The sequence below is a fragment of the Maniola jurtina genome, chromosome 7 (genome assembly GCF_905333055.1).
Source record: "Maniola jurtina chromosome 7, ilManJurt1.1, whole genome shotgun sequence".
NCBI lineage: Eukaryota > Metazoa > Arthropoda > Insecta > Lepidoptera > Nymphalidae > Maniola > Maniola jurtina.
Genome location: NC_060035.1, coordinates 1,763,959 through 1,790,997, shown reverse-complemented (window position 1 = coordinate 1,790,997; position 27,039 = coordinate 1,763,959). Strand labels below are relative to the sequence as shown.

The window sequence follows — 27,039 nt, the reverse complement described above, 5'->3', positions numbered from 1 at the left end:
GATATCCTTACGAAATTGTAGAAAAGGGGAAATAAGACAAATTAAGTAGTACAATAAACCTAATCAAAGCATGGTATTTCTATTATAGTTCTAACTCTATTTTTGGCCTAGGCTTAGTCCTAGATCTACCCGGGTCTACTTTTAATTTTTTCAATATCTGTATTTTTTTTGTGTTCATCAGATTATATTTATGTCAGTAACTTAAAGGCCATAGAGTTTATGATTTATGATTTATTTTAGTAACCTACAGAAAAGAAAAGCCTTAGTAATATTGTCTTTGATTATTATCAAGAAATTGATATGATAAAGAACCATATGTTGGAGATTGGACTCGCCCTTGGCCGTGTTTTCGTGAACTTGGAGTTTATACCGTTAAAATTATACGTTTCGAGCCCAAACCGCCAAAAGCCGGTAAACAAGCCTGTGGTATCATATCCGCATGCTGAAACCAAATTGCCGATGGTCACCGTCCGCCGTTCTTAGGGTTCCGTATCTTCAGAGAAAAAAGGAACCCTTATAGAATTTACTTTGTCGTCTATCTGTCGTGTCTGTCAAGACACGTCAAGGGAATCAATACCTATAGGGTGCTTCCCGTTGACCTAGAATCATGAAAGGCAGGTAGCAATGTCTTATAGCATAAGTAAAGGTAAAAGTCCAAAAACGTGAATTTGTTGTTACGTCACAAAAAAAATTATTCCTGTGTGCTATAATGTGCCTTTCATGATTCTAGGTCAACGGGAGTACCCTATAGGTTTCTTGACAGACAGACCGACAGACAACAAAGTGATCCTGTAAGGGTTCCGTTTTTCCTTTTGAAGTACGGAACCCTAAAAAGTGTTATTTCTTGTGCAATGGTACGGAACCCTTCGTGTGCGTGTCCGACTCGAACTTGACAGGTTTCTAATGGGAAATTTCCAAATATTGCCAAGTGGTTCGATTGATGTATGCCCATGTTTGTTTTTATGAGATACGATAAATAACTACGTGGTGATTTAATTCGCATTGTCTTTTTTTTTATGGTGAAATAATCACATGGAACCATTTTGTTGGTCGAATATAGCTACTCAGTACGTAAAAGGAAAAAATGCTGATAGACATATCAATATACAGCATACGTTTCTTGAGTTCCGCATGTACCTACCACTGCATTTAAAAAAAAATCAGATACAAGCTAGCCCTTGACTGCAATCTCACCTAGTGGTAAGTGATGATGCAGTCTAAGATGGCAGCGGTCTAACCTGGAAGGGGTATGGCAGTTTTTATGAAACCCTTACACACGGTTCGTACACGGTTTGAGGTTTCGGTGGTACCGGAACGCTAAATTGCTTGTCGATAGCTATATATTATATGGCTAGATAACTAGCCACGGCCGAAGCCGCCCACCAGACCAGACCAGACATTTAGAACAGCCTTGCCACAGCGCTTATCACTGCGCCAGGGAGACGGAAAGGCTAACTGGTAATGAAAAAAAAAAAACAATTCTGATTTTAGGAATATACAAGCTGCCCTAAACTATTTCAGTTATCTAACAAGTGTAAATTAAAAAATTTATAACACCCCCGACATGTGAAGGTTACAGTAACTAGAAAAGAGCTGATAACTTTCAAACGGCTGAACCGATTTTCTTGGATTATAGCTAAGAACACTCTCGATCAAGCCACCTTTCAAACAAAAAAAAACTAAATTAAAATCAGTTCATTAGTTTAGGAGCTACGATGCCACAGACAGATACACAGATACACACGTTAAACTTATAACACCCCTCTTTTTGGATCGGGGGTTAAAAAGTAAAACCTATTGTGAGAGTGACGTTTTTGTATATTAAAATAAATTGGTTTTTACTTTTTTTGAGCAGGTTATGATAAGTCCAAAAACCTCAGTGTTGGATTTACGTCAGAGGCCAAAATTCTTAACGGTTTTTCTGATTATGTTTAATTTATAACTAAAGCGTACGTCATTTAATTACATAATTAAATAGTTTATTTTCAATGCGTGACCACATTGTTTTGTGGTTGAATCCCACTACTTATAAGTACATACTTATTTTTATGGTTCAGTACCTCAAAAGGAAAAACTTCTTATATGATCACTTCGTTGTATGTCTGTCTGTCTGACAGTCAAGATCGCTTTTCTCAGGATCGCGTCCTCGGGTATCAAGTTAAAAATTTTATCAAATACTTAGGTCAACGGTCTTGAGAAGCTGTCAAAAATTTAAGTTAACGCAATGAAAAAATACGGCCATTATTATTATGTCTCATATTTTGACATTCATAAATAAATACAGGGTACTTCTCGGTGACCTAGAATCATGAAACTGTAAGACGCGATGTCTTACAGTAAGAATAAACGTAAATATCCGAAAATCGTTAATTTATAGCTACAAAGTTACCTATATCACATACAAAACATTTTTTGCGATTACAAACGAACATTTGAAATTAATTTAAGAAACCAAATAATTATACCTACCTACCGTTTATGTACTCTCCCAAGGTTGCAATATTTTGGTTCCAAGGTACGGAACCCTCGGCGCGCGACTCCGATTTCCACTTGGCCGGTTTATTTATCGATGCTGGGTTTTTGCTCTTGATCGGTCTTTGCTAAAGCTTAAGAGGATGACACAAGGTAAGAGCTTTTATGTATACAATGATCTAAGAGATTCGAACTTCTAAGAGCTTTTTACTTTGTCGGTCGTATCACAAGATAAGAAAGTGTGTGGAATGGGTGACCTCCCTAGCTTTATTATTAGCTGATATCTTATTTCTGAGCAAATTAACTGAATTAGGTAAGTGCGCTCATAAAAACTTTTTTGTTCCAAGAAAGAATCGTTTTACTACTTTTTAAGATTCTGTATCTTCTGAAAAAATGGGGGGATAAATAGGATCACGGCGTTGTCTGTCTGTCTGTATGACCTAGAATCATGAAAGGCAGGTAGCACAACTAAAGAAAAACCTGAAAACTGTTAATTTGTGGTTGCATAGCAAAAAAATAAAATGTTTCTTACACGACCGTACGGAATCTTTCGTGCGCGAGTAAGTCTCGCATTTCACTGTTTTTTTAAAATGCTTTTCAGATGTAATTTTTTTTAAAATACTTTAACTTTTGACGTAATGTGCAATTGTTTGGCAAAATCGACTTATCCAGTCAAAGCAATTTTTATTAATGCTTTCAATGAATATTTGACCTTCAAGACAAGAGTGAGGCATCTTCTAGGCAAGCACGCTTCAACCAAGACTTCATTGCTTTCCATCAAGCATGATTGTATCAAACGCAAGCCTGTCTTGAAATATAAACGGCGTACTTTGTTGCAATTAACCTCTTGATCCGTATTAGTAGGTACTTACCTTCCACTTATTATTAATATTAATTGCATGACTTGCATGCCACTTGTAAAAATAGATTCCATTGTCATCATTATTTCAACCCATACGGTCCACTACTAAAAACGGGTCTCCTCTTCTGTCCCGGCCACATTAACGGCCCACAACGCGATGTTCAACGGCGTTTCCCGTTAAATGTACCTAGATGTAGCAACGTACAACGGTATTCACAACGCGTTCATTATCTCGATAATAATGGGATTAGTACGAAAATATGCTTTCATTATCCAGTCCTTTTAGTAGCTTTGGTGATGTGTGTTCCAGAATATTTGTAAAAGTAATATGTAATTATAAAGACTAGATCATAATACCTATACCGAGGGCTAAATATCTTTTAGTTTAGACTTTAGAGTACGCTAGTGCCGTAGAATTACAAAAGCAACTTCAAATTACTGTGACTACGGTTAATTGCTAGAAGTATTCTTCATATTGCATTCTTCAACTCTTTATTATTAATTATAATAATTCATAACAGCTATGTAGGTATTCACATGATTTTAAAAAAAATGTTTACAAATTCTTAGTTACTCCTCTATACTTCTTACACATTTGGTAATTAAAAATTGTACAATTTAAAAAATAATTTTGTGCACTGAATGCTATCTTTAATATTTGGTATGTACTATTTTCAATTATATTTGGTAATGTAAAAATTGTGCAATTTAAAAACAATTGTATGCACTGAATGCTATCTTTAAATCTATTTAATTTTTAACCCCCGACCCAAAAAGAGGGGTGTTATAAGTTTGACGTGTGTATCTGTGTATCTGTGTATCTGTCTGTGGCATCGTAGCGCCTAAACGAATGAACCGATTTTAATTTACTTTTTTTTGTTTGGAAGGTGGCTTGATCGAGAGTGTTCTTAGCTATAATCCAAAAAAATTGGTTCAGCCGTTTAAAAGTTATTTTCTAGTTTTCTTGTAGAAAAGAAGGTTAGATAACCCTTAGGTTCATAATATTCAAGTGTCAATTGACAAATGTCAAGCTGTCAAGATGGACGTTGCCTAGATATACATAATTATTTATTTGAAAATGATTTGTCGGGGGTGTTGAAAATTTTTAATTTACACTTGTTGCTTAATAATATATCCGGTAATGCCACAAAAAACTAGATTATGACACCTCACTTTAAACCTCTTTTTAACCCCCGACCCAAAAAGAGGGGTGTTATAAGTTTGACGTGTGTATCTGTCTGTGGCATCGCAGCTCCTTAACGAATGAACCGATTTTAATTTAGTTTTTTGTGTTTGAAAGGTGGCTTGATCGAGAGTGTTCTAGCTTGGTTCTAGCTATAATCCAAGAAAATCGGTTCAGCCGTTTGAAAGTTATCAGCTCTTTTCTAGTTAACCTTCACTTGTCGGGGGTGTTATAAATTTTTAATTTACACTTGTATAAATTTAAATTTTAACACCCAATGTAAAATATACCTAATATGATATGATGAGGCTTATGTGTAAAAAACTCATTCAAAAAATATTTTTGTTCTTTGCCGTCTTCTATTATGTCATCATCAAATAATAGATACTTAATGAGTAAGAATTACCCATAGATATATTATACCAGCTTTCACGATCGTCAGTAATGGACGTCACATAACCGGATCTTGAATAATATAATAAATTATAGTTTAAGATAACTAAAAAACAAGTTTTTATGAGTAGGATTAAAAGTTGGAAAGACTCTTATACTCATAATATCACTGAGACAGGTCAAACGAACCTGATGGACTTACTGTTAGCCACTGAGGAGTTCAGTATGGCCTCCTTCTATGTACCTCTATCCTCATGCCAGCTTGTTGGAACTATTGTTTTACTGCCATTATGCTGCATAAGTTCCATTGTACAAGATAACACTACGTTAGTACTTTTTTTTCAATTCGCCATTTTGGTTTTTATTATTTGATGATTTTATAGTGGCATCTCACACTGTAAATTTCAACTCCCTAATCTCTACCTTTTACATGATTTTATAGTGGCGTCTCACACTGTAAATTTCAACTCCCTAATCTCTACCTTTTACGGTTTATGAGATACAACCCACTGACAGACAGACGGACAGCAAAGGTTCAGTAATAGGATTGGCTTCTGCCGCGTACGGAACCCTAAAAAAGTAGATATAAGTTATATCAAGTTGAAGAATGAAGAGACTTCACAAACTTTGTTAAACATTATTGGCTTGGGGATAAAATATCAGAGATTCTTAATATCGCTAAATAAGCAATCTTTCCACTCGACAGTCGACGCCATAACTTGAAACTTGAATCAAAAGATAAGTATGAGTGTTCTTCGCTCCACTTTTTGCCTCCGCGAGGGTCAAGAATCGAGACTCGAGGTGCTAAGAGCTGACTGTGCAAAACTCCATTTTATACATTACTAGCTAATGCCCGCGATTTCGTTCGCGTCGATTTAGGCTTTAAAAATCCCGTCAAGAGTTTTTTTTTTGGAAATTCCATAATGATAATATGCCTGAGGTGCTCGAAAAATACCACTAGCTCGAAAATACGACTACATATCCGCGTGGATTTAGGTTTTTAAAAATGCCATGGGAACTCTTTCATTTTCTGGGATAAAAAGTAGCCTATGTTATTCTCCAGCCCGGCTAGCATGGGCAGTAGATAAAAATTATATCCCCCGATTATATCCACTAATGTCATAGAAATCAGTGGATATAATCGGGGATATAATTTTTATCTACTGCCCATGCTAGCCGGGCAGGTCTTTGACTATACCTATTCAAAAATCACGTCAATCTGTCGCTCCGTTGCGAAGAGATTGAAGGACAAACCAACAAACAAACACACTTTCGCATTTATAATATGGGCAGTGATGATCAACCCATCGATGGCTCACTACTGAGCACAACTCTCCTCTCAGAATGAGAAGGGTTTAGGCTATAATCCGCCATGCTTGCCCAGTACGGATTAGCATACTTCACACACCTTTGAGAACATTATGGACAATTAATAGCCATGCAGGTTCCCTCACGACGTTTTCGTTCACCGTTAATTTAATTGTTTAAAAGGCACATAACTCCGAAAAGTTAGAGGCGCACGCCCAGGATTGACCCCCGACCATAGATATTAAAGACTATTGGATTTCTGTGCCCCCGACCTTCTGATTGGAAGGCCAACGTCTTAACCATCAGGCTATCACCCCGCTCTTCTGCGAGGGTCAAGAACTCTAGTCTCGAGGTGATAAGAGCTGATTGAGCTAAACTCTATTTTATACTAAGCTGATATTTTGTACCTATTTTAGTTTTTGTAATTTTTTAGGGTTCCGTACCTCAAAAGGAAAAACGGAACCCTTATAGGATCATTTTGTTGTTTGTCTGTCCGTCTGTCCGTCGTGTCTGTCAAGAAACCTATAGGGTACTTCCCGTTGACCTAGAATCATGAAATTTGGCAGGTATTTCTATTTAGGGTTCCGTACCTGAAGGGACCAACGGAACCATATTACTAAGCCCCCAGTGTCCGTCCGTCTGTCTGTCAACAGGCTGTGTCAAGGCTGTGTCTCATGATTCATGAATCCGTAATATGTAGGTAGAGAGTTGAAATTTTCTTAGATTGTGTATTTCTATTGGCACTATGACAACAAATGCATAATAAAAATTTCAAAATAACTTCCGATATGCAAATGAAAATAAAATTACATCGTGTTATAACACGATGTCGTACGGGCTATAGCCCGTACGACAGAACTGATAGTAAAGAGTGAATTTTTTTCACTGATTTATTACTCAAAGACCTATGTGTCGATCTATATTTTAATTCCATTGCGTTAAATGTATGATATTGACAACATCATGAAACTTATCCATTTGTACAGTTTAATGTGTGTTAATTGTAATTTGTAACACTCACTATGCATACCTAGATGGTGATAATATTTTTATCATCTGGTTTAGGTAGGCTCAGTATTGATAGGTACTGTGAAATTAACATGCAAAGATTTTTATATATTTGTTTCAAATGAAGAGCTAGAAGCTGTTTCTTAAAACAATAATTATTTTAAAAAATCTATAAGTATCTACGTAAAACATGTCCCCGTAAAAAATTTCAAAACCCGTATTTTTGATGCTATGGTAATCCATAAATCAATGGCAGGTGGCAACCCTATATTTGCCTCACAAATTGCGACTTCAGCTTAGCAACCCCTTAAGCTATGTCGGTTTCTTTTGTTCTACTACGGAACTCCTCATTTCTGACTTGATCACAGTCAGCTTAGACCCTAAGAAAAACAGGTACCTATTTACCTACCTACCATTTTCTGAGCGCATCAAATTACGTAATAGCTCCTACACGCGGCTCGGCTGCTAGGAAAATAGGTCAAAGAATCAACCATAGATAGGTAGCTATCTATCTGTTTAAGAGCCAACTGCGGCTAGCGTCTCCGATGACAAGTTTCTTGAAGAACCCTTCATGTGCCTGACCGACTCACGCTTGACCGTTTGTTTTTAAATTTTATTATGTTACAAGTTACATAGCTCTTGACTGCGATGTCATCTGATGATAAGTGATGGTGCAGCCTAAGATGGAAGCGGGCTAACTTTGCTAAATAATATGGCTTCCGTTTACAACGCACTTACCGAAGGTAGGAAGGAGGTTGTCGAAATTATTTAACAACATTTCACTGTTCCTTTTATTCGTTTGTCGGGCAGGTTTCAAGCACTACAATAAATACATTTATTTACACTACAATATTTTATGTTAGCAGCGATAAGATAAAAACTCTAAGAACCATCCGAACTTACATAAATTAAATAGACTGAGCAATATTCTTTTTGGCAAACCGTACGTGCAGCAAAAGTGAATCATAGATGTGGGGTACAATTTTTTAAAGGTCAAATGTCAGTTCCTTTCTCTTGGAATAAAAATAAACTTTTGAAGTTATATATAATATAGGTAAAGTACGCGATGCGTAAATGCCTTTCTATAAATCGACGCTCAATAAAATAATGATGAGATAATAAAACCTATCCATCACTTTAAATTATGCTGCCAATGTCAATGACCAAAGCATAATCATTGCGATTGTATAATACGTCAATGCCATTTGACCGATAATAATATTAAGATTTAATAATTAAGTTTATTATATGTATACCTATTAAACGAACGCTGTATAACTCATTATCGTAGATCTACGTAAACCGGTTAGCGAGTTTTATAATAGGTACTAACCGGATCAAACTGGTAAAGCTAGACCGAAAAATATCTAGTGATAGATTCAATCCATCATCAAACCATCGCCCGCGCTGGCTCACTACTGGGTACAGGTCCACCTCGCTTGCCAAGTGCGGAAAAGCAGACTTCACACACCTTTGAGAACATTATGGAGAACTGCATATGGAGGCATGCAGCTCACGATGTTTTCCTTCACCATGCAAGTAGTGATATTTAAAGGTAATATACCTAACTCCAAAAAGTTAGAGGTGCGATACCAAATCCCTTCCCAGGGGATCGGGGATCCCGGGGGAGGACATAGGCTACTTTTTATCCCGGAAAATAAAACAGTTCCCACGGAATTTTTAAAAAACCTAAATCCACGCGGACGGAGTCGCGGGCATCATCTAGTTGTAGTATAACATTGTCGGTTTTCTTTTGTCAGAGTTCCGCCTTTGTAGGTCTAGGTTAGGCATAAATAATTCCGCTAGCCTTAAGCCGGCTCTACACTCGCACGTGAAGTCGCGCCGTTATTTCACGCCGTTAATGTATGCCGCGATCCACGCGTGAACTGTTTCCATCCACATTCGCAAATCTTCAGTCTTGTTCGTGACGTTGAAGATGCGTTCACGTTCGCGCGCCGCAAACCCTTTGTCGCGGACCAAAAACCGACACTGATCGGGGAAAGCCGCGAAGCGCGAACGCGAATGCGTGGACAACATCTACACTCGTGATTCTCAGCTGTCGCGGGCTTTCGTGGCCGTTCGCGCCGCGAGTGTAGAGCCCACTTCACGTAAATAAATCTCATGTACTCGTAACTACGCTTGTGTAGATTGTAGTGCTAATCAAATATTTGTACGCCCGGTTCTGATGATTCTAGGTCTAGGCACTAAAAGTTTACCTTTTGTTGTGTTAGCTCTTCAATTGTTTTTACAGTTTATGTTTGGTTTAAACAAAGTCCATTCAGAACAATCGATTAGTATAGGCGGCTAGAGCTGTCGTAAAACATATTAACAGGACTTACTCCATACAATCGTAGTTACAATTTCATTTGAATATTAGGCAACCAAAGTCCATGAAATTTTGCAGACATATCTAGAAACTAATATCTGTGCCTGTGGTGTTTTAGATATTTCTAAAAATATGTAGTTTTAAAATTACAGGGGCTCAAAGATTTCTATGGGAATTTTTAAGACCGAAACCGAATATTTTAACGGAAATCTGGAAAACCACAGGCATAGATAGTTCCCGGAACGTTTCTACAAAATTCCATTGAGTATGATTGGTTAGTATTCCAATGAGAGACGAACTACGTTTGTATGGAGCGAGTGACGGAGAGACCCCTCTTTTAAACAAAGTCCAGTCAGAACAATCGATTAGTAATAGACGGCCTAGAGCGGTCGTAAAACATATTAATGCTGCAAAGGCTAATGTTCTTTTTAGGGATCCGCACCCAAAGGATAAAAACAGAGCCCTGTCAATGTCTGTCTGTCTGTCCGCGCTTCATAGGTCTCTAGCTCATAAACCAAATGAGTTACGAATCTGACATTTTGGTATTTGGTGTAGAACATTGACCCAAAACCAAATATTGAAGATATTGAGTTAGAAATTTAATTTAATTTTATTTTTCAGCAGGCTCCTTTTTCTTACACTAGTATGGGGGGTATCATTGTTTGGCTCATTAAGAAGAGTACGTATCTATATATTTTTTATGTACCTGCTTATATAAAGATCGCCTATTTGGAACTCTTTTTAAATTCTGTAGTTTTCAACTTCTCGAGTCATCAAAGACCGCCAGTTTTCGTACTGCAATTTAATATGCTTCAACTAAATCTCTATGAATGCGCTCAGTACGCTCTAATTGACGTATTAGTGCTGAAAGGCATTAAGTATAGGGTATAGAAATAGAGACATTTGCAAAACTAGTTACGCAACTTCAAACAAACAGAATAATGGTCTGCATTCCATCACTACCCACTTTACACGTGAAAGATGGTCTATTGGTTTGTCCTTCAATCACGTTGCAACGGACCGACGTAGTTAAAGACTTGGAGAGAGGCTTAGGCTACTTTTCACCGGGATTTTCAAAACCAAATCCATGTGGACGAAGTTTCGGCCATCATCACCTAGTTATCACTACATAACTACCAATTACTACCTATGCTATAAATGCGAAAGTGTCTTTGTTTGTGGTTTATTGGTTACTCCTTTAATTACGTCGCAAGGGAGCAACGGATCGACGTGATTTGTTGCATGGGTTCAGTTAAAGACCTAGAGAGTGACATGACTGCTTTTAACCCGGGAAAATGGATTGTGCATTCTAGGCAATAGAATATCACCCTGCGAAAAGTGATTACGATTAATTTTAATGTGCAGTTGTCAAACTTCGGTGCTAAGGTAGGGTGTTCATCTCACCTATCCGATTGAGGTGTCTTACAAAATTTTAAAATGGAAATCACTCACGACAGTTTAAACACTAAATTACATTATTTTAGTAGAATAGCCCAACAGTTTACTTATTTAAAACTTCGGCAGTCTACGTAATCCAATCTACGAGTGCTTAATTCTCTTTTTTACGTCGAGCTCCATTACCAACGTTTACGTAATCCGTGTGATCGAGTAAATACGGCTTTCCCTACTTTCCCCAATCCCCTGTGTATTCCAGCTACCTGTATACGGGTACGAACTGAATTCGGGATATTGAGACGGTATCGATTGAATTCTATTTACTTAAACGTCGGCAAAATGTATAGATAGACTATGGAGAGAGGGTCACGGTCAAAGTCGAATAGATTCGGATTCGTATGAATAACATGTTATAAAAAAAAAAGATTCCGACGAATTGAGAACCTCCTCCTTTTTTTGAAGTCGGTTAATGAGGCTCCTTTGACATATTATTATTCACCACGATTAATTATTTTTATACACTCACACACACACACACACACACACACGCACGCACGCACGCACGCACGCACGCACGCACACACACACACGTTAAACACGATTATCCTATACTAATTAATTAACTCTTCATACCTAACTAGCCGTTGCCCGCGACTTCGTCCGCGTGGATTTAGGTTTTTAAAATCCCGTCGGGAACTCTTTGATTTTCCGGTATAAAATGTAGCCTATGGCCACTTTCTAGGTCCTTAACTATGTCCACGCAAAAAATCACGCCGACTCGTTGCTCCGTCGTGGTTTGATTGAAGGACAAACCAACAAACAAACACTTCGCATTTATAATTAGTATGATGATTATAAAGTATTATATTAAGCATGTATTATATTAGTATTATATTAATAATTAGCATGATGATTATAAAGTATTATATTGAGTGTAGATAAAGCATGTGTTTAGCATCAGTTCAAAACGCGCCTAAAATTTTTATGAACACGAAGATTACAAGCAGTTAACCGCGGATTATAGACAGGTATTTGTACTTTTATGGCAAAAGCACTTGTTATGCTTTCGACCGGTACGCTAGGTACCATCAGTAGGTTAATTATCGCATCTCACGCGCCATGGCGTCCGCTGACGCTTCGCTACGCGCTTATGCAACACCACTTTCTAACCTCTTTTTAGTCTGTCAGTCAGTCGGACGGGGTTTAGTTGACGTAATATCACTTTTCGCGCAAAATTGTACTTGTTCGATTCGATAATAATTTTTAAAACTCAAAACTCAAAATCATTTAGTCGAAAGTACTATGTACTACTATACTATTGTACACCTTTCGAGGGTCAGAATTGTTAGATTTGTAACATGCTATTATAGTGGTGATTATTGATTACTAAACTTAAAACTAAAGCTACGAGGGTTCTAAACGCGCCCAGGTCTGAGAAGAGCCCACAACAAACTCAGCCGGGTATTTTTTTAGTATCACCACTTCACTTTTAGAGTTCCGTATCCGAAGGGTTCCAACGGGACCCTATTAATAAGCCTTTGTTGTCAGTCCGCCCAGAAATATTTTTTTAAATTAAAATAAACTTTTAAAAGATGATTTTGAATCATCAGCTGAATCTGCCGCTGGTTCGGAAATTGGAATACGCTTCCGCCAGAAGAACCAGCAAGAAACTCGGCAGTTGCTCTTTTCAAATATTCAATTTATTTGGAGATCGAGTTGCTAAATGTCAAAAAGGTCCAAAACAACCCCCGGAATCTAGAGCAGCTACCAGAAAAATGCAAAGCTGTGTGGTATTTACCTTAATTAGACGACAGGGGTCGATAGGTGCTCGGTAATTTAAACTAATAAATTCAAAATAACGCAGTGCTGAAATGCCAAAGGCTTGTGACCCCATAGTATTAGACATGCGATGCAGTGCATTAACCTCAATAGAATTGTAGTAAATAGCGCATATCAGTCGATTGCGCTGAGTGAGCGACGTTGACTCAATTCGGTAACTGGATGGGAGAGGACCCTACATTGGAGTGAAAATTTTGCCTTTGGTTATTCTATGCCTCGCCGTTGGACCCGCTTATTAAAGCTAACATCTGATACAGTTCGAGTGCGTGGGCACTTTAAAGATTCAAGTAACATTTATTCAGACGTTGGGACCCCAATGCCCACCGGGGTTTCGCTATGTGCCCTGCCCATGGCCACTTAAGCTTTTGCAACCCGTTGAATTATGTCGGGTATAAAAATACTTGATATTCTTAAAAAAAATTGTACCTATTTGATAAATAAATTTTTATATCATTATGTACCTATGTTGCTTTAGTTGATACGCAGTAATTACATGGCCACTTCTATGCATCCATGTAAATAGTAAAGTCAAGATAAAGGTAACATACATAACCACATCATAAATAAATGACGTAACCAGTTATGGTATGTTAGTTATTAATTATTTATTTACTATTCTCGTAACTGCTTCGTTGGTGTAGTGGTTAGGATGTTCGAGTTCGGAGGACGAGGGCCTGGATTCGATTTCCGGGTCATGCCTTAAACAGTTTGGTATTGAATTTTTCTGTAAAATTCACAGTACTAGTCTGGAGTTAGGAAGTCGGTGACTTCCCAATTGCTGAAAATGCGCCAACCTCCTCAATGTCAGTGACCTGACTGACTGACCGACTGATCTATCTACGCACAGCTCAAACTACTAGACGGATCGGGTCGTTTGGCATGCAGATAGATATTATTACGTAGACATCCGCAAAAAATGTACCCCCTAGAGAAAAAAATTCAACCCCTAAGGGGATACAATAGGGGTTTGGTGTAGTCCTTGCAGACGAAGTCGCGGGCAGAAACCTGCGTCAACTGCTGGACAGAAGCCTTCCCAAGAGCGCGCCACCACACACGATCCTCCGCCTTCCTCATCCACTCACTTCCCGCTAGTTTATCAATAAATTAATACAAAACTCCAGGCTGCTATTGAGAATATCTTAACAAAAAACCGCAATTTTTTTTGCCGGATTCCAAAAGTCATATCATTTATTCAAAGTATTGTTGTCTCTTTTTTATGGTCAGAATTGTTTTATTTGTAAGATGATTAGTAGTGATAATTAATAACGTAAACTTAAAATTAACGCTAAGTGGGTTCAAATCGGCCTGGCCTAGGTCTGAGAAGAGCCCACACTAAACTCAGCCGGGAAGTGCGGCGGTCTGCTAGTACTAACCGACTGACACGATACAGCCGTGCAGGACCTGTTAGACATAGCTAACCAAAGCTGGGGAAAAATAGTGCAAGAATTTCCGTCGTGCCCTTATACGGAACGATATATCTTTAATTATTATATAATTACACTTACTGACTAGGAAATCTGCTACTCTATTACCTATAACTTGTTCGCCCCGAACACACCTCACGTTCTATGTATTCGGAGTCAGACCTATCACACACACACATCCATACTCCAAGTCCATACGATTTATTAAATTATAAAAAATTTCAGCTAAGGTGCATGAGACGTGTCTGTCCGCGAAATTCTTTGATTTGGTTTTTCGCAATTTGTAAATTAATACGACAAAGTAGGCTTATGGCACTTGCGCCAATGGCAGTATCATCCTCACAGGTTTATATAAAAATCTTTACTTGAAAGGGTCCAGTTTAAGAAATTAGTTATAGTATCGACTAATTTGTGGGTGAGTCATGTCAAACTCATTATTTTTTGACTAATATCTTGAACTGAACACTTTCAAGTAAAGATTTTTAAGTAATTCTGTGAAGATGATACTGTCATTGTCGGAATTAGAATGCCATAAGCCTGCTTTGTGGTATTAATTTACAAATTGCGAAAAACCAAATTAAATTTGAATTTCGCGGGCAGACCAGTCGCATGCACCTTAAGGCCGTCCCTCTATTGGAGCCATAAAACGCTACTTTGGTTGTTAATTTTTCGTAGAAATACTACTATCTATAATACTATCTATATAGTAGTAGAATATCATAGAATGAATTATACTACTGTATAATCGAGAGAGAGCCAGCGCGTGTCAGACCCTCGTTATTTTACAAAAGCTGAAAGTTTCTCTGCGTCCCCTGGGACGATCACCTTTCATAAAGTAACGGAGGTATGGCACGCGCTGGCACTTAGTCTATAAAGTATTTTGAAAATACCGTGTGGGTACTGTTCTGAAAACTGTAACAAATACAAATTATGTAAATTGTTCACAGTGCAACATTTTTGAAAGTTCGCCTCAAGTTCCGCTCTCAACAATGCTCTAAATGTAGAAAGCCTTTGTGAATGCTCCGTCTATTGCTGCAGTACTATTATTATGCTTTCTAAGTATTATTGTGTGTTGCACAAAACGACTCTTTTGATTTATACTTAAGAGTACGCCTCCAGTTAGTTTAACACGTGTTTCTATTTACACTGGCTTTTGCCTACGGATATGCCCTCGAAATTAAATACTTGCAAGCTGCAGAGTTCTTCTGTGTCAAAGTGAACTAGTATTGCAAAAAGTATCCAACAAAAACTGTCGAAACTTTGCCATGGATTGATTATCTGGATCACTTAAAAGCGATCCAGATAAGAAATCATCAAAACGTAACAGACACCGATAAGGTGTCTATCACGATTCACGATCCATATCTAGTATTAGTGGGAGTATTAATGAGTCAGCTATTCAAGCATGGACGGATATTACCTGATGACCTCTTCTCGGTAGGAACGGCATTCCGAACCAGTGGTAAATTATTTGACGATTCAAAAGCACTTGTAAAAGTTTATTTGAATAAAAATCTATTCTATTCTATTCGCTCTGGATTCCTTCGGATGTTTACTAACATAATATTGTGGGCCTTTGTTGCTTGAATAAATAAAGATATTATTATACACTTTTTGGTTGTTAGTGGTTGGATTTAAAATATATTTTTTCTCTTTCCAGTTTCATCGAGCACGACAAAGTGTCCGGCTTCTGGACGTGGATGTTCGTCCTGTCGAAGTTGCCTGAACTGGGCGACACGGTGTTCATAGTCCTGCGCAAGAAGCCGCTCATCTTCCTGCACTGGTACCACCACATCACCGTACTTCTGTACACCTGGTTCTCATTCACTGAGTTCACGTCTTCGGCGCGCTGGTTCGTCGTCATGAACTATTGTGTTCACAGGTGAGAACAAAAAAGCATTTATTCATATGTACAGAAAACTTTATTGCACACAAAACAAGAAAAAAACCAAGACAAATCAAGAAACTATAAACTAAAAACAATTGTATGCAAAGGCGGCCTTATTGCTGAGTAATCTCCACCAGGCCACCTTTGGTGAAAGGAGGGACTAGGATAGTACTTCCGCGCAATAGCTATTCAGCTTACTACACGACCTACTCAAGTTGTCAATTGTCTTATTACACTGGTACAACTACGTGACCATACTACTACACACCTGGTTCTCACTTCCTGAGTTCACATCCTGGTGCAGTTTGTACTTTGTCGTCATGAACTATTCACAGGTGAGACTACATTAATCAATATAAAAGTATATAATTTGATCTGAGAAGACACACGCCTTCAGGAATTTTGGGTGAGAAATCATCTCGAGCTTCCCAAACGCTTCACCCCCGCCTAGAGAAGTTAAATTTGAATATTGATCTAACTGGTACATGTTTTCCAAGGATTATATTATGAACCTGTCTACAGTTTCGAGTTGCAATTTAAGTTAATAAGGTTTTCTTAAACCATCAAAGCCTCAAATTGAAACGATCTTTTTTCTATTCCAGTGTAATGTACACCTACTACGCGCTGGTCAGTATGGGGAAGTACCCACCAAAGATGTTCGCGATGACCATCACAGTGCTGCAGCTCACGCAGATGATCGTCGGCTTCGCGGTCAACATCTGGGCTCACAACTACATGACAACCGCGCCGCCGCATACTTGCGGCATCAGCCAGATCAACATCAAGCTGTCCATGGCCATGTATTTCTCATACCTCATTCTCTTCGCGCAGTTCTTCTACAAAGCGTACCTCTCCCCCTCGGGAAAGAAAGAGAGGAAAGATAAATCGGAACCCCTCCCGGACATTTCGACGTCGAAGAAGATGGAGTTTAATAACGTTAACGGTAACTTGAGACAGAGAAACGGTGTGGTGCACTAGTCGGTATGTTGTGATATGATTAGTATTTGTACAGCGTTATGCGCGGACGCCGGTTGAAACAATTTTCCGATTTAAGAAAACGCCCCGAAAACTTACGCTTAAAAACTGGTTCAAAAAACGTTTACGTAGAAGTTGAATTGAAATATGCTTTATTGTACACCATCATAAAAAAACACTAAGTAAAACATTACACTACAATAATAGTAGTACAATTTGGCGGCCTTATCGCTTTGAAGCGATCGCTGCCAGGCAACCAGAATAGGTATATTATGAAAAATTTATAATTAATATACTTAAATATAATTTTTTTATACGTAGGTTTTATTAAAAATTATTATACGGTTTTATGATTGAAATAACGACGGCTCCGAAACATTGGTGGCTTGATCGAGAGTGTTCTTAGCTATAATCCAAGAAAATCGGTTCAGCCGTTTGAAAGTTATCAGCTATTTTCTAGTTACTGTAACCTTCACTTGTCGGGGGTGTTATAAATTTTTAATTTACACTTGTCCTGTGATTGAATAGGTCTAAGCTGAATGAAACAGTAATTAATAGACTGTTAATTGATAATTACATACAAAAAAGTAATAATACATGTCTTAATTAGATCAATAGTGCGTGCGTGTCTAACCACGTGCGCAGGAGTGTACCGTGCGTGACATTGGCCGATTAGTTTTTTTACTTGCGACCACAGAATTCTAAATATAGTATTAGAAATGGTATTTAACGTTGGTTAATATACGGACGTGGTGTTGCTGATTTTTAGCGAATCATGTGCGCAGGAGTCTACCGTGCGTGACATAGGCCGATTAGTTTTCTACTTGCGACCACAGAATTCTAAATACGGTATTAGAAATGGTATCTAACTTTGGTTGGTATACGGGACGCGGTGTTGCTCACTTCGCCGAATCACTCATAATTTGATACCACTCTCTAATTATAAATTACCATCTTACTTGTACCAACTTTCTGGCAAATAAATTATCTTATCTTATCTTATCACGTATCTCTCTATCATCAAAAGTAACGTAAATTCGCGACGCAATTATAAAAAGTGGTGAAAGTCTGAGCAAAAATGTTTAAAACGCACATAACTTTTGAGGTGCGTTTTAAACGATTAAAATCACTTTAACGACATTAAAAAATCGTAAAAAAATCTGCATATAGGCTAAGACTATGCCCTAAACCATTCTCATTCTGAGAGTATTGCTTATTTACTAACATTTTTAAAATGTTGCTTTACTAGTCGCGGCGATTAGCTGACGCACGTTTACCATTTCTGTATATATTCTAAATTCTGTGTTCGCGAACATACAATTACATTATCGACCAAGCGTAAAAAAAGTAAAATAAGCGTACAAAAAAACGCATAAGGTAGAGTTCCGTGACCTAGTTGATAAAACGGTAGTTTTTTTTCAAAAACTCTTAGAATCCTCATAGTGATTTTCCTAAATTATTGTAGTTAGCTGCACAGAATTCGTTCGATCACAATTTTATTATAAAAGTTATTCTAAGCTGTTATAGCTTAAAGTTTATATTTTGATCTAAATTGCATTTAGATACAGCCTCTAATAAGTAAAAGCTCTTACTTTGCAATCAGTCAAGTAATCAGAAACAGAAATCAAACAGTCATGATGATTAATTAATAATTATCAAATTAATAATGTGTTTAACGTGATATGTGATAATTATTATGTTATTAATAACAATAATCATTAGAACATCACGTGATCATAATCAGAATGCTAGGATTTTTTAAACTGTGTTGACGCCAATGGCTAATCTACACGCGGGGCCACGAGTTTTAAGGCTAACACACGCTTCTCCATACAGACGTATTAAGTTGATAATAATTCTAACTTATACTATATTATTAACTAACTATATTATTAACTTAACTATATTATTCTAGTTCTAAAACTAAGCCAGATTGATTTATCTCTTCAGCGTCTATACCGGACTACAAACAGCATGATTCGTTATCAAAGTTATGATCCTTGAAACATCTCTATTTTACACCGAATGAGGCAATTTCTTGCGCAAATAAACTATAATAAGAAACGAAAAAATACTGCAAAACTAACAACGTCAAGCGTTGTCGGTATTTTTCTTCGTAAATAATTTAATTCGTAAAATACATACTCTTTAATTACTTAGTAATCATTTTAAATATTTTTCAGTTCAGTCTGTTTAAAAATATTGATTACCAGGCGTTTGCCAAAACATCTCACATTTCACTCTGGCATACTCTCACATACCTACTGCACTCAGTGGAGAGCACTCTTAAGCGATGCGACTAGCTATGTAGCTTATCATATTCCGCTAACGGCCTTAAAAGCCGTGGCCTGCACCATTAGTCGCTTATGCAACAATGCCATGGCTTCTCGTGGAAAACACCTGACTTAATCGAAGTCATGACTTTTGCTCTTAAGTAACAAATAATCTATGTTTTCATACAACAACGTTGCAGTCATTTGATTATAATTTATTTATATTACCCAGTTATTATACTATTGACATCAATTATGTATGTTTTGAGATTAAGTTTTTAGTACTATAATAATTGTCCATTAACATTTCAATGCAAATTTCCTGCCATTGAATCTGGTTACCTACCATATTATAAGTAAAATACGGGAAATGATAAAGTCCTTTATCTAGCTCAGCGCAGACGGGCTACACGCCTAAACTCATATTCAGTAACTCTGTACAAAATGTAGGAAATATTCTCTAGTTCCTGGCTTATAGAATATACCTCCTGTGGCTTGTGGCTCGTGTGCGCAAGCCTAAAAATGTAATTGCAACGTGGTAAAAAAAAAAATTAGATCTAAAAAAGACATGTAGGCATGTTAAATATTTTCACGTATACAAATTCTCAGATAAATATCTAATTCTAAGATATAATGATATCAACAAAATACGCAAAATGATATCAACAAGATTTTTAAGTCAAGTTTTTTTTAAAGTTTTTTTATGATTTCATTTTTATTTTTTACAGTTACGGGCATTACTAATACTTAAATTAATAACGACCGTGGTTTTTTCTACTCATTTTGTTTTCGTTACGAATTACAAAAACAGTTTAGGTCAGTTGGAAACGGAGGGTAGTTTAAAAAATCGGAAATTGTTAACATCGGTGCCCGCTGGCTTAAGGGGTGGTCGTCACTCGTAACATTCCATGCTAGGTCCCTTCCGCTGGTCTGTCCATTGGCTTACGTTGATTGCGCTAAGTGACGATCCGCCCTTACAGCGTTTCCACATTTTACTACCCGGTATTGGATCATGTAAAGTGTGGAAACGCCCTTAGCGTCGAGTTTCTACGTTGATTCTATGGGCATGGATTATACAGAGAAATTAGTTTTATAATATCTCAAATCTATTTCCTCGCTACTTAATCAGGCAAATATGTAGAAATAGAAATAGAAGATTTAAATATCTAGAAATTAACCTACTTAACTACCTAATTGGACGTTACGCAGAAAGGATCCAACCCACGGAGTTTTAGTTCAAACTTTAAAGTTCAATGTCTAAAACTAATACTGTGTGGGTTGAGCCTTTTGCGTAGCTACGTCCAATTGATAAAGTAGATTCTAATGCAAAATAAAAGATTCATGATAAACTTAATGGGTTGGATGTACCCGCTTAGAGTACCCGGAGCTCAATGATGATCAATAGTAAAATTGTCAATAAATAGTTTACTAGGGTGGAATTTTTCTGAAGATATTCACAGTCACAGATAATGTTCAAAGATTAGACATGTCACTACTATATACTTATTCACAATCATTTCACAAATATTTCTAATATGTAATACAGTTACGGGTATTATCAGGTAATGTAGAGACAGCAACACTCTTACAATATTTCTCTGTATAAGTCCATGTAGCATAGAGTATGCAGTCACAGAACAGAGAGGTTACAGAAGGTCAACTTAATACGACGCAAAATAACAAGCTCACTCACACATACACGTGTATGTAGTATTCAGTTCAGCCGGCGGTGTTTGCGTATCGTTGCGTATTGCGTTGTATCAACGTACACGTAACCGTTTAAGTGTGGCGCGTTGATTAGCGCGATAATTATGGCGTTGTTGGGCATTGACGTTAACCTTAATATAGCCGCTACATAAGGTGGGTGTTGCTTAGACACACCTCAGCTTGATGCAAATGGACTACCTACACCTCAAAACCATTTTTGATCCAAAATGCATTCGTCCGTTGATCTGCGTTGAGGCTCACCTCGCTGTTGCATGCACTTGTGTGTCGTGTGTGAGTGTGTATGTCATCGCGAGTTATACTGATCGGACCCTCTGTTAGCTCTTATTCTGTGACTCAGTGTAGAAGCGAAACTCCTTTGTTATCGTATTTATTACTTAAAGAGAATAGTGATTTGTAATGTAATTTATTTGTAAAGGGTAGTTAGTACGAGCTGTAAGTACAGTTTATAGTTTATGGTCTCCAATCAAAGTGTGGCCGGTGTAGCTGTGGGGATGGGTTGTGGAAAGGATATCGTCCGCGGCGACTTTTTGTAGCGATACAGTCGCTCGTATCTTGAACGCGATTCTTAATCGCGACAGTTAAGTAGTGATATATAAAAACTTGAAATAGAAATAAAAACAGAAACATTTTTTATTCAAATAAACTTTGATTCGGAATGCCTTGTCGTGGGCAAAGGACACTTTTTGTCATGTCCATACATTTCGCGCTTGTTAAGAAGCGAGTAACCACAAGCTTTTCTCTAGCTAGACTGGACCCACTTCTCATCGTTCAAATTGAATTCTGAAAAGACACTTAGGCGCAAAGCACATTGGCGGAGTCAAAGCGATGCGAACGCGACTGTTCCAATAGAATGTTCCAAAGTAATTTGAAGTTTAACTTCGCTACTTAATGTTGTTACAAAGGGTGGAGAATATGCGCAAGTAGGCGTGCACATTAACGTACATATATACCCGCGGCTATGCGTGCAGGCTTGCAAAATTCTGGGGGCAACTTAGCCGTTGGGCCATAATTTTTAGATACCTACACTGTAGTGTTGCTTGATAATTCGCGTCGCTTCAGTTCTACCACAATATGCTTTGACCCTTAGTATTTAAGAGCTCCTCAAGTTTTAAGTGACGGTTTTTTGAAGATTTTGAAGATTTTTGGAAAAAATCCGACAGCTAAATTTTGAGGAGCGCTTAAATTTTAGAAAACGATTTTTTTGGAATTCAAGGCCAAGGGACCTGTCACCGATGCTGCCATACGTGTCATTTATTTCGAAAGTTTTAGCGAATTTATTAAAATAGCGAACAAAATAACAGTGTCATTATTTTCAATAAAAAAAAAGTGTCACTATAATATTACAAAGTACATAAAATACATTATATCATCGAGATTCATGGTGTGCCAATGTCCCATAAAAAGGACAAAAAATATCCGATCATACCAAACGTGTGGCAGCCTAAACTTAGTGGCATCAAAATTGGGTACATCATTACAGCGGAGCCATTTTAATAGATCACTTCTGATAATTCACAAAACTTTTAACAGATATTTTTTTTATTAACCAAACTGCAATTCAAAGTTAAGTCTGACGATACTATATCATAATATACAATTTTAACAATTAAGGCTCAAAAGAGCTAGAACCCAGAACCGTAAAACCAATTTAAAAAATTGACAATTACTGTCAAAAGTGGCCTATTAAAATGGATCGACAATAGTCATTGAGGATTCACTGGAGATGGGTCTTAGACTAAGATAGTTGTAATTAACTTTGAATCGCTTGTCAAACAAGCGCACAAGGTCTATTTTATAGATTAGGTTAGATAGTTTCAGGTAGTTAAGCGATTCTACTGTTATACTTAATATAGCTTGTTCGTGTATTGAAATACCGCTTGCCTAGTTAAGTGTTGTTACAGCCCTTCTAGGGTGCGGGTTTAACGAAAGGAACCCTTTTAATAAGACTTTATGACAACATTATAATTACGTTTTATATGGCCAATGTCCTTTATAAAGTACTGCATATTATTATAGTGTCCTTTATAAAGTGCTAAAATAACGTTGTAGAAGTTTGCCAACATCCTTGAAAACTAAAGGATTGTATTAAGTGAAATAATTGGCTCTCATATTTCTGTTTTTTTAAACGAAAAAGAATATTTGGTATTCAACTTTTTAAAATAAGTTGAATAGTTGCAAACTTTAAAAAAAACTAAGTTTTTTGTTTCATAATGATCTTTGTAAATGGGCTCATATGTACATAGCCTTGTTTGGAAATATAAGAAGAAATAGTAACTGGCTTATATTTTGTTCTTATTTGGTTGTGCACATCTCTAAACTATACCTATTAGTCTATTAACACTCCTCTTAACACAACGTTGTGCTTAACAGATTTTGATTGGCTGAATTTGTGGTATTCTTCCTGAGTGCCTTTTTGCCAATAGTGAGCTACGGTTAGCCAATCGGTTGCAATCTTTCACACTGAAGTTGTCAACCTGTGGCGATAGACCTACAGGCAGGCTTCGGAAACCGTTTAATTTTCCAAATCGGTTTCGATCATTAACCTCGAACCAGAAATAACAGCAGCTTAGGTTTCGGTTACAGTTATTTTTACCGATTATTGAGAAAACCGTTAAAACAAACAGGTTAATTAATAAACGGAGTTATAACGGTTTCATGAACCTTGTCAGACACTTTTTCAAAACCGTTTCCAAGCCATCACTACAAGGATGTCCAAAGTGTTCCAAGGACATCACTACAGTAAATGTAGTGATGTCCTTTTTAACAGGAGACAATGTGAAAAAGATAGCACTATTTATGGATGTATCAGTATAGTTAAGAGATTTGTGTACAACTGAGTAGGCACCATTGTAAATAATGTAAAGAAGGGCAGTAATAGAGACATAAGTGGAGTATTCCTACACATGGCTCGTGAAGTTTCGCTTAAATTAACGCCCTAGTGGCATAATGTACAAAGATTAGCGTATTTATATTGAATAAGTCCCTTTAACTCGTGTTTAAATCCCATAAACTTTGTTAAGCCAACTTAGTTGTTAATAGTCGCGATTCGGCAAAAGCCAAATAAATGTAGAGTGCATCTCTTTCTTGCCATTTAAGTTAGAAAAGGGCAGAATGGCTGAGTCGTACAAGTATTCAACTGGATACGAATACAAGCAAACTTAAACAAAATTAAATTGTGCACTCTACTTGTAATTATAACTTTGAATAAGACAAAGCGAAATGGCTCTTATTTAATAAACTAAAATGCTTTACAGTCGGACAAGGCTCTTTTGGCATTTGAGTGAGGGCGCAGTTGTCGCTTTATGCCGAAACAGCGAACTATCAAAAAGTGCAATTCTCTAGATAATGGCTTTAGTTCTGATTTTGTCCACGCGCCAAAAGAGCCTTGTCGGACTGCATGTTTTCCTATTTCAGTGGAAAGAACGAGGTGCACTAAACTTTAGTTTTTTTTTTCGAAACCGACAATACGATTTTTCAATTGCAATGCCCATTGATGATTCTGCGATAATTTGTAACAGGAAGTTATGTAACAACCTGCTTACTTTTTGTATGTGATAAAAATGTATCAAATTGTTTCAGTAACTACATTTACATAGTGCTAAAATTTTCAAGAACACGCAGAAAAAATTATTGAATAAAAACTTTTGATATTGACTAAACGCGTATTAGTCGATTTTTATATGACAAATTGAATTGTTTTAAAATATATAACAATAAAAACTTTGACACACAAATGATAAAATTTTGCTGACTTGACTCGATTTTCTATTTGAAATCGATGTATCGATAAAGCTGACAAAACTAAAATATAATTTTTTGAAATCGAAAAGTGTTGATGACTAAGATAAGATTCGATATTTTATGTCAATCGACCTTACTTGTGAGAAATATTCCAATTTTCGACTCGAATAGGTAGGTAAATATCAAATGTTTTATGTTTAAGATAAATAAGCAGGATATATGCAAAATACAAGTTCAAAATAAGCCATATTTGAAAGAAATGTACAATTTTTCTTTGAACGCAAACTGAATTTTGTAATTGGTAGTAATCGATCAAATGTCTTTTAAAATCTTTTTAAGATGTAAAAGGGTGTGCAAATGTATATTGATAATGTTCAGGTCAATTTGGACTAGTTAAATAGAAATTCTGAAGTAGTACAGAATTAGTTTAATTTTTCCTCTCTTCTAAATAATGTTCTTTATAGATTTTTTCTACTATTTCCGGATTAATTAATACTAGAATTCGAATTTGTAATTTAATGAGCGCTTTTTTAGAAAACTACACAAACTACAGGATTATAAACTAAAATTTGAAGCGAAATTGGCTTCAAAGTACAAATAATTGTAAAAAAAAAAATAGTTTTAACATTAATATCATCACATGGGTATGGAATAAGTTCATTCATTTAGTGGGGCATAGTCATTCGTTTTTGACATGTTCACTTGGACATTGCAGTTATACATTGATTTTTTTTTAACTCCTAAAGTACAGTGGACATTTCAATGTCTGTCAAAAGTGGCCCATTCAAAATGCCTTTACTATAGGCGTTCATATATTGTATAAGTACGTATACCTTTTCTACACAATACATATTGGCCCAATAATAATCGAAAGGTACATATTATATTTTGTAACAAACTAAAATTGTATATGATTTATAACATCGATGTATATGGATGGGCCCTTCGAAGATAAAAAACGCGCTCAAAAGTCAACAGAATTTGCAAAAGTCTATTGACTTTGTCAATGACTTTGCAAAAGTCTATTGACTTTGTCAATGACGATGACGTAAGATTCAAGCGTATTTTTGCGGACGGGATTGTATGGGAAAGGCTAATCCATATACATCGATGATTTATAATAATATGTTATGCGAATTTTTAAAAAATTGTTGACGGTTTTTAGGAGTTTAGTTTGGTATGCATTTTCATCACCTAACGCAACACCACCCATAGTTAATATAATATTATTTATTGGTGCTTCTATATTTTTGTATAGGGTATACAGTTTCTGTATTTTTTTAACACAAATGTGGTTTGAATGTTTTAACTGTCACAATTACAATTATTATTGTTTCATGTAAAAAAAATATGCAAGAATTCTTTATATTGAATTGGAAATCTATACTTGTATTAAATTTATTATAGGCATTTATTTATTTTATATAGTGTTTGTTTAATTTTCTTGTAACAAGAATAACTTAAATCAGTCTAGCTAAACAAATTAGAATGGAAACATACTTTTAATAAGAGGCGCTACTTCATAAACGCGACACATGTTGAGTAAATATTCGAAGTACCTATATTAAGACCAAGGGGTTAACTATTCAGCTAAAAATATAGCTAACTGATTATCACAATTATTGTAATTTGCTGGATTTATGGCATTGCTAAAGGCAGTGCCATAATTCCTCCTACTATATTTACAGTAGGATTTTGAGAGAGTGTGAGCCAATTATTGCGATCAGACCACTGTAGCTGCAAACTACGTTAAGGTTTGAAAGCCACAGTGTGACAGTTGCAATCACCTTGGCTAACACTTCCACTGTTGGAATGATGAGTTACAACTTCTGTGCTTTGCCATCACACATAGCTAATTGTCGAGGATCATCGGGTCGCGTTGCGCGTTAAAAGTATGTTTTCCTTTAGTAATTACAGTTCCATGGTATTTCAAGAGGAAATTTTATAATAAGTATATTTTTATGGAAACGTTTTGTGATTACAGTGTTCTGAAAAGTGTGAAACATCCTAGGTATTGTAATCAACAACATAAAGTGGAAATTATTCTTGCAATAATAATTAATTTGTATTTTCTGGGCAAATAAAGCATTAATGCATTATAGCTTGTTTTGTTTTATTTTACTTGACTATACTATACCATAGACTATATATATATGATATTATACTCAATAAGCAGATCAATATGTTCGTGTTCATTCGCGTTATAAATGACAGGCATGTGACA

General features: G+C 36.5%; 1 protein-coding gene and 2 long non-coding RNA genes across 3 annotated transcripts in view; 1 reads left to right on the top strand and 2 right to left on the bottom strand.

Annotated features, from left to right (window-relative positions):
• LOC123866964 (elongation of very long chain fatty acids protein 6) overlaps positions 1–17,277 on the top strand; it is a 54,658-nt gene extending 37,381 nt beyond the window's left edge. Inside the window, exons 3-4 of the mRNA XM_045908774.1 lie at positions 15,871–16,092; positions 16,701–17,277. Of these exons, the coding sequence (XP_045764730.1) occupies positions 15,871–16,092; positions 16,701–17,076 (598 nt within the window). The 3' untranslated portion in view covers positions 17,077–17,277. The remainder of the gene's footprint in view (positions 1–15,870; positions 16,093–16,700) is intronic.
• Positions 85–25,820, bottom strand: LOC123866986. The gene is made up of 3 exons (XR_006796299.1): positions 18,976–25,820; positions 10,679–10,685; positions 85–96 (listed from the first exon to the last, which is right to left on the bottom strand). It is a non-coding gene; the product is annotated as an uncharacterized LOC123866986 (long non-coding RNA).
• On the bottom strand, positions 17,895–18,941 carry LOC123866988. Its single transcript, XR_006796301.1, has 2 exons — positions 18,080–18,941; positions 17,895–18,005 (listed from the first exon to the last, which is right to left on the bottom strand). It is a non-coding gene; the product is annotated as an uncharacterized LOC123866988 (long non-coding RNA).
• Positions 25,821–27,039: the final 1,219 nt, after the last annotated feature.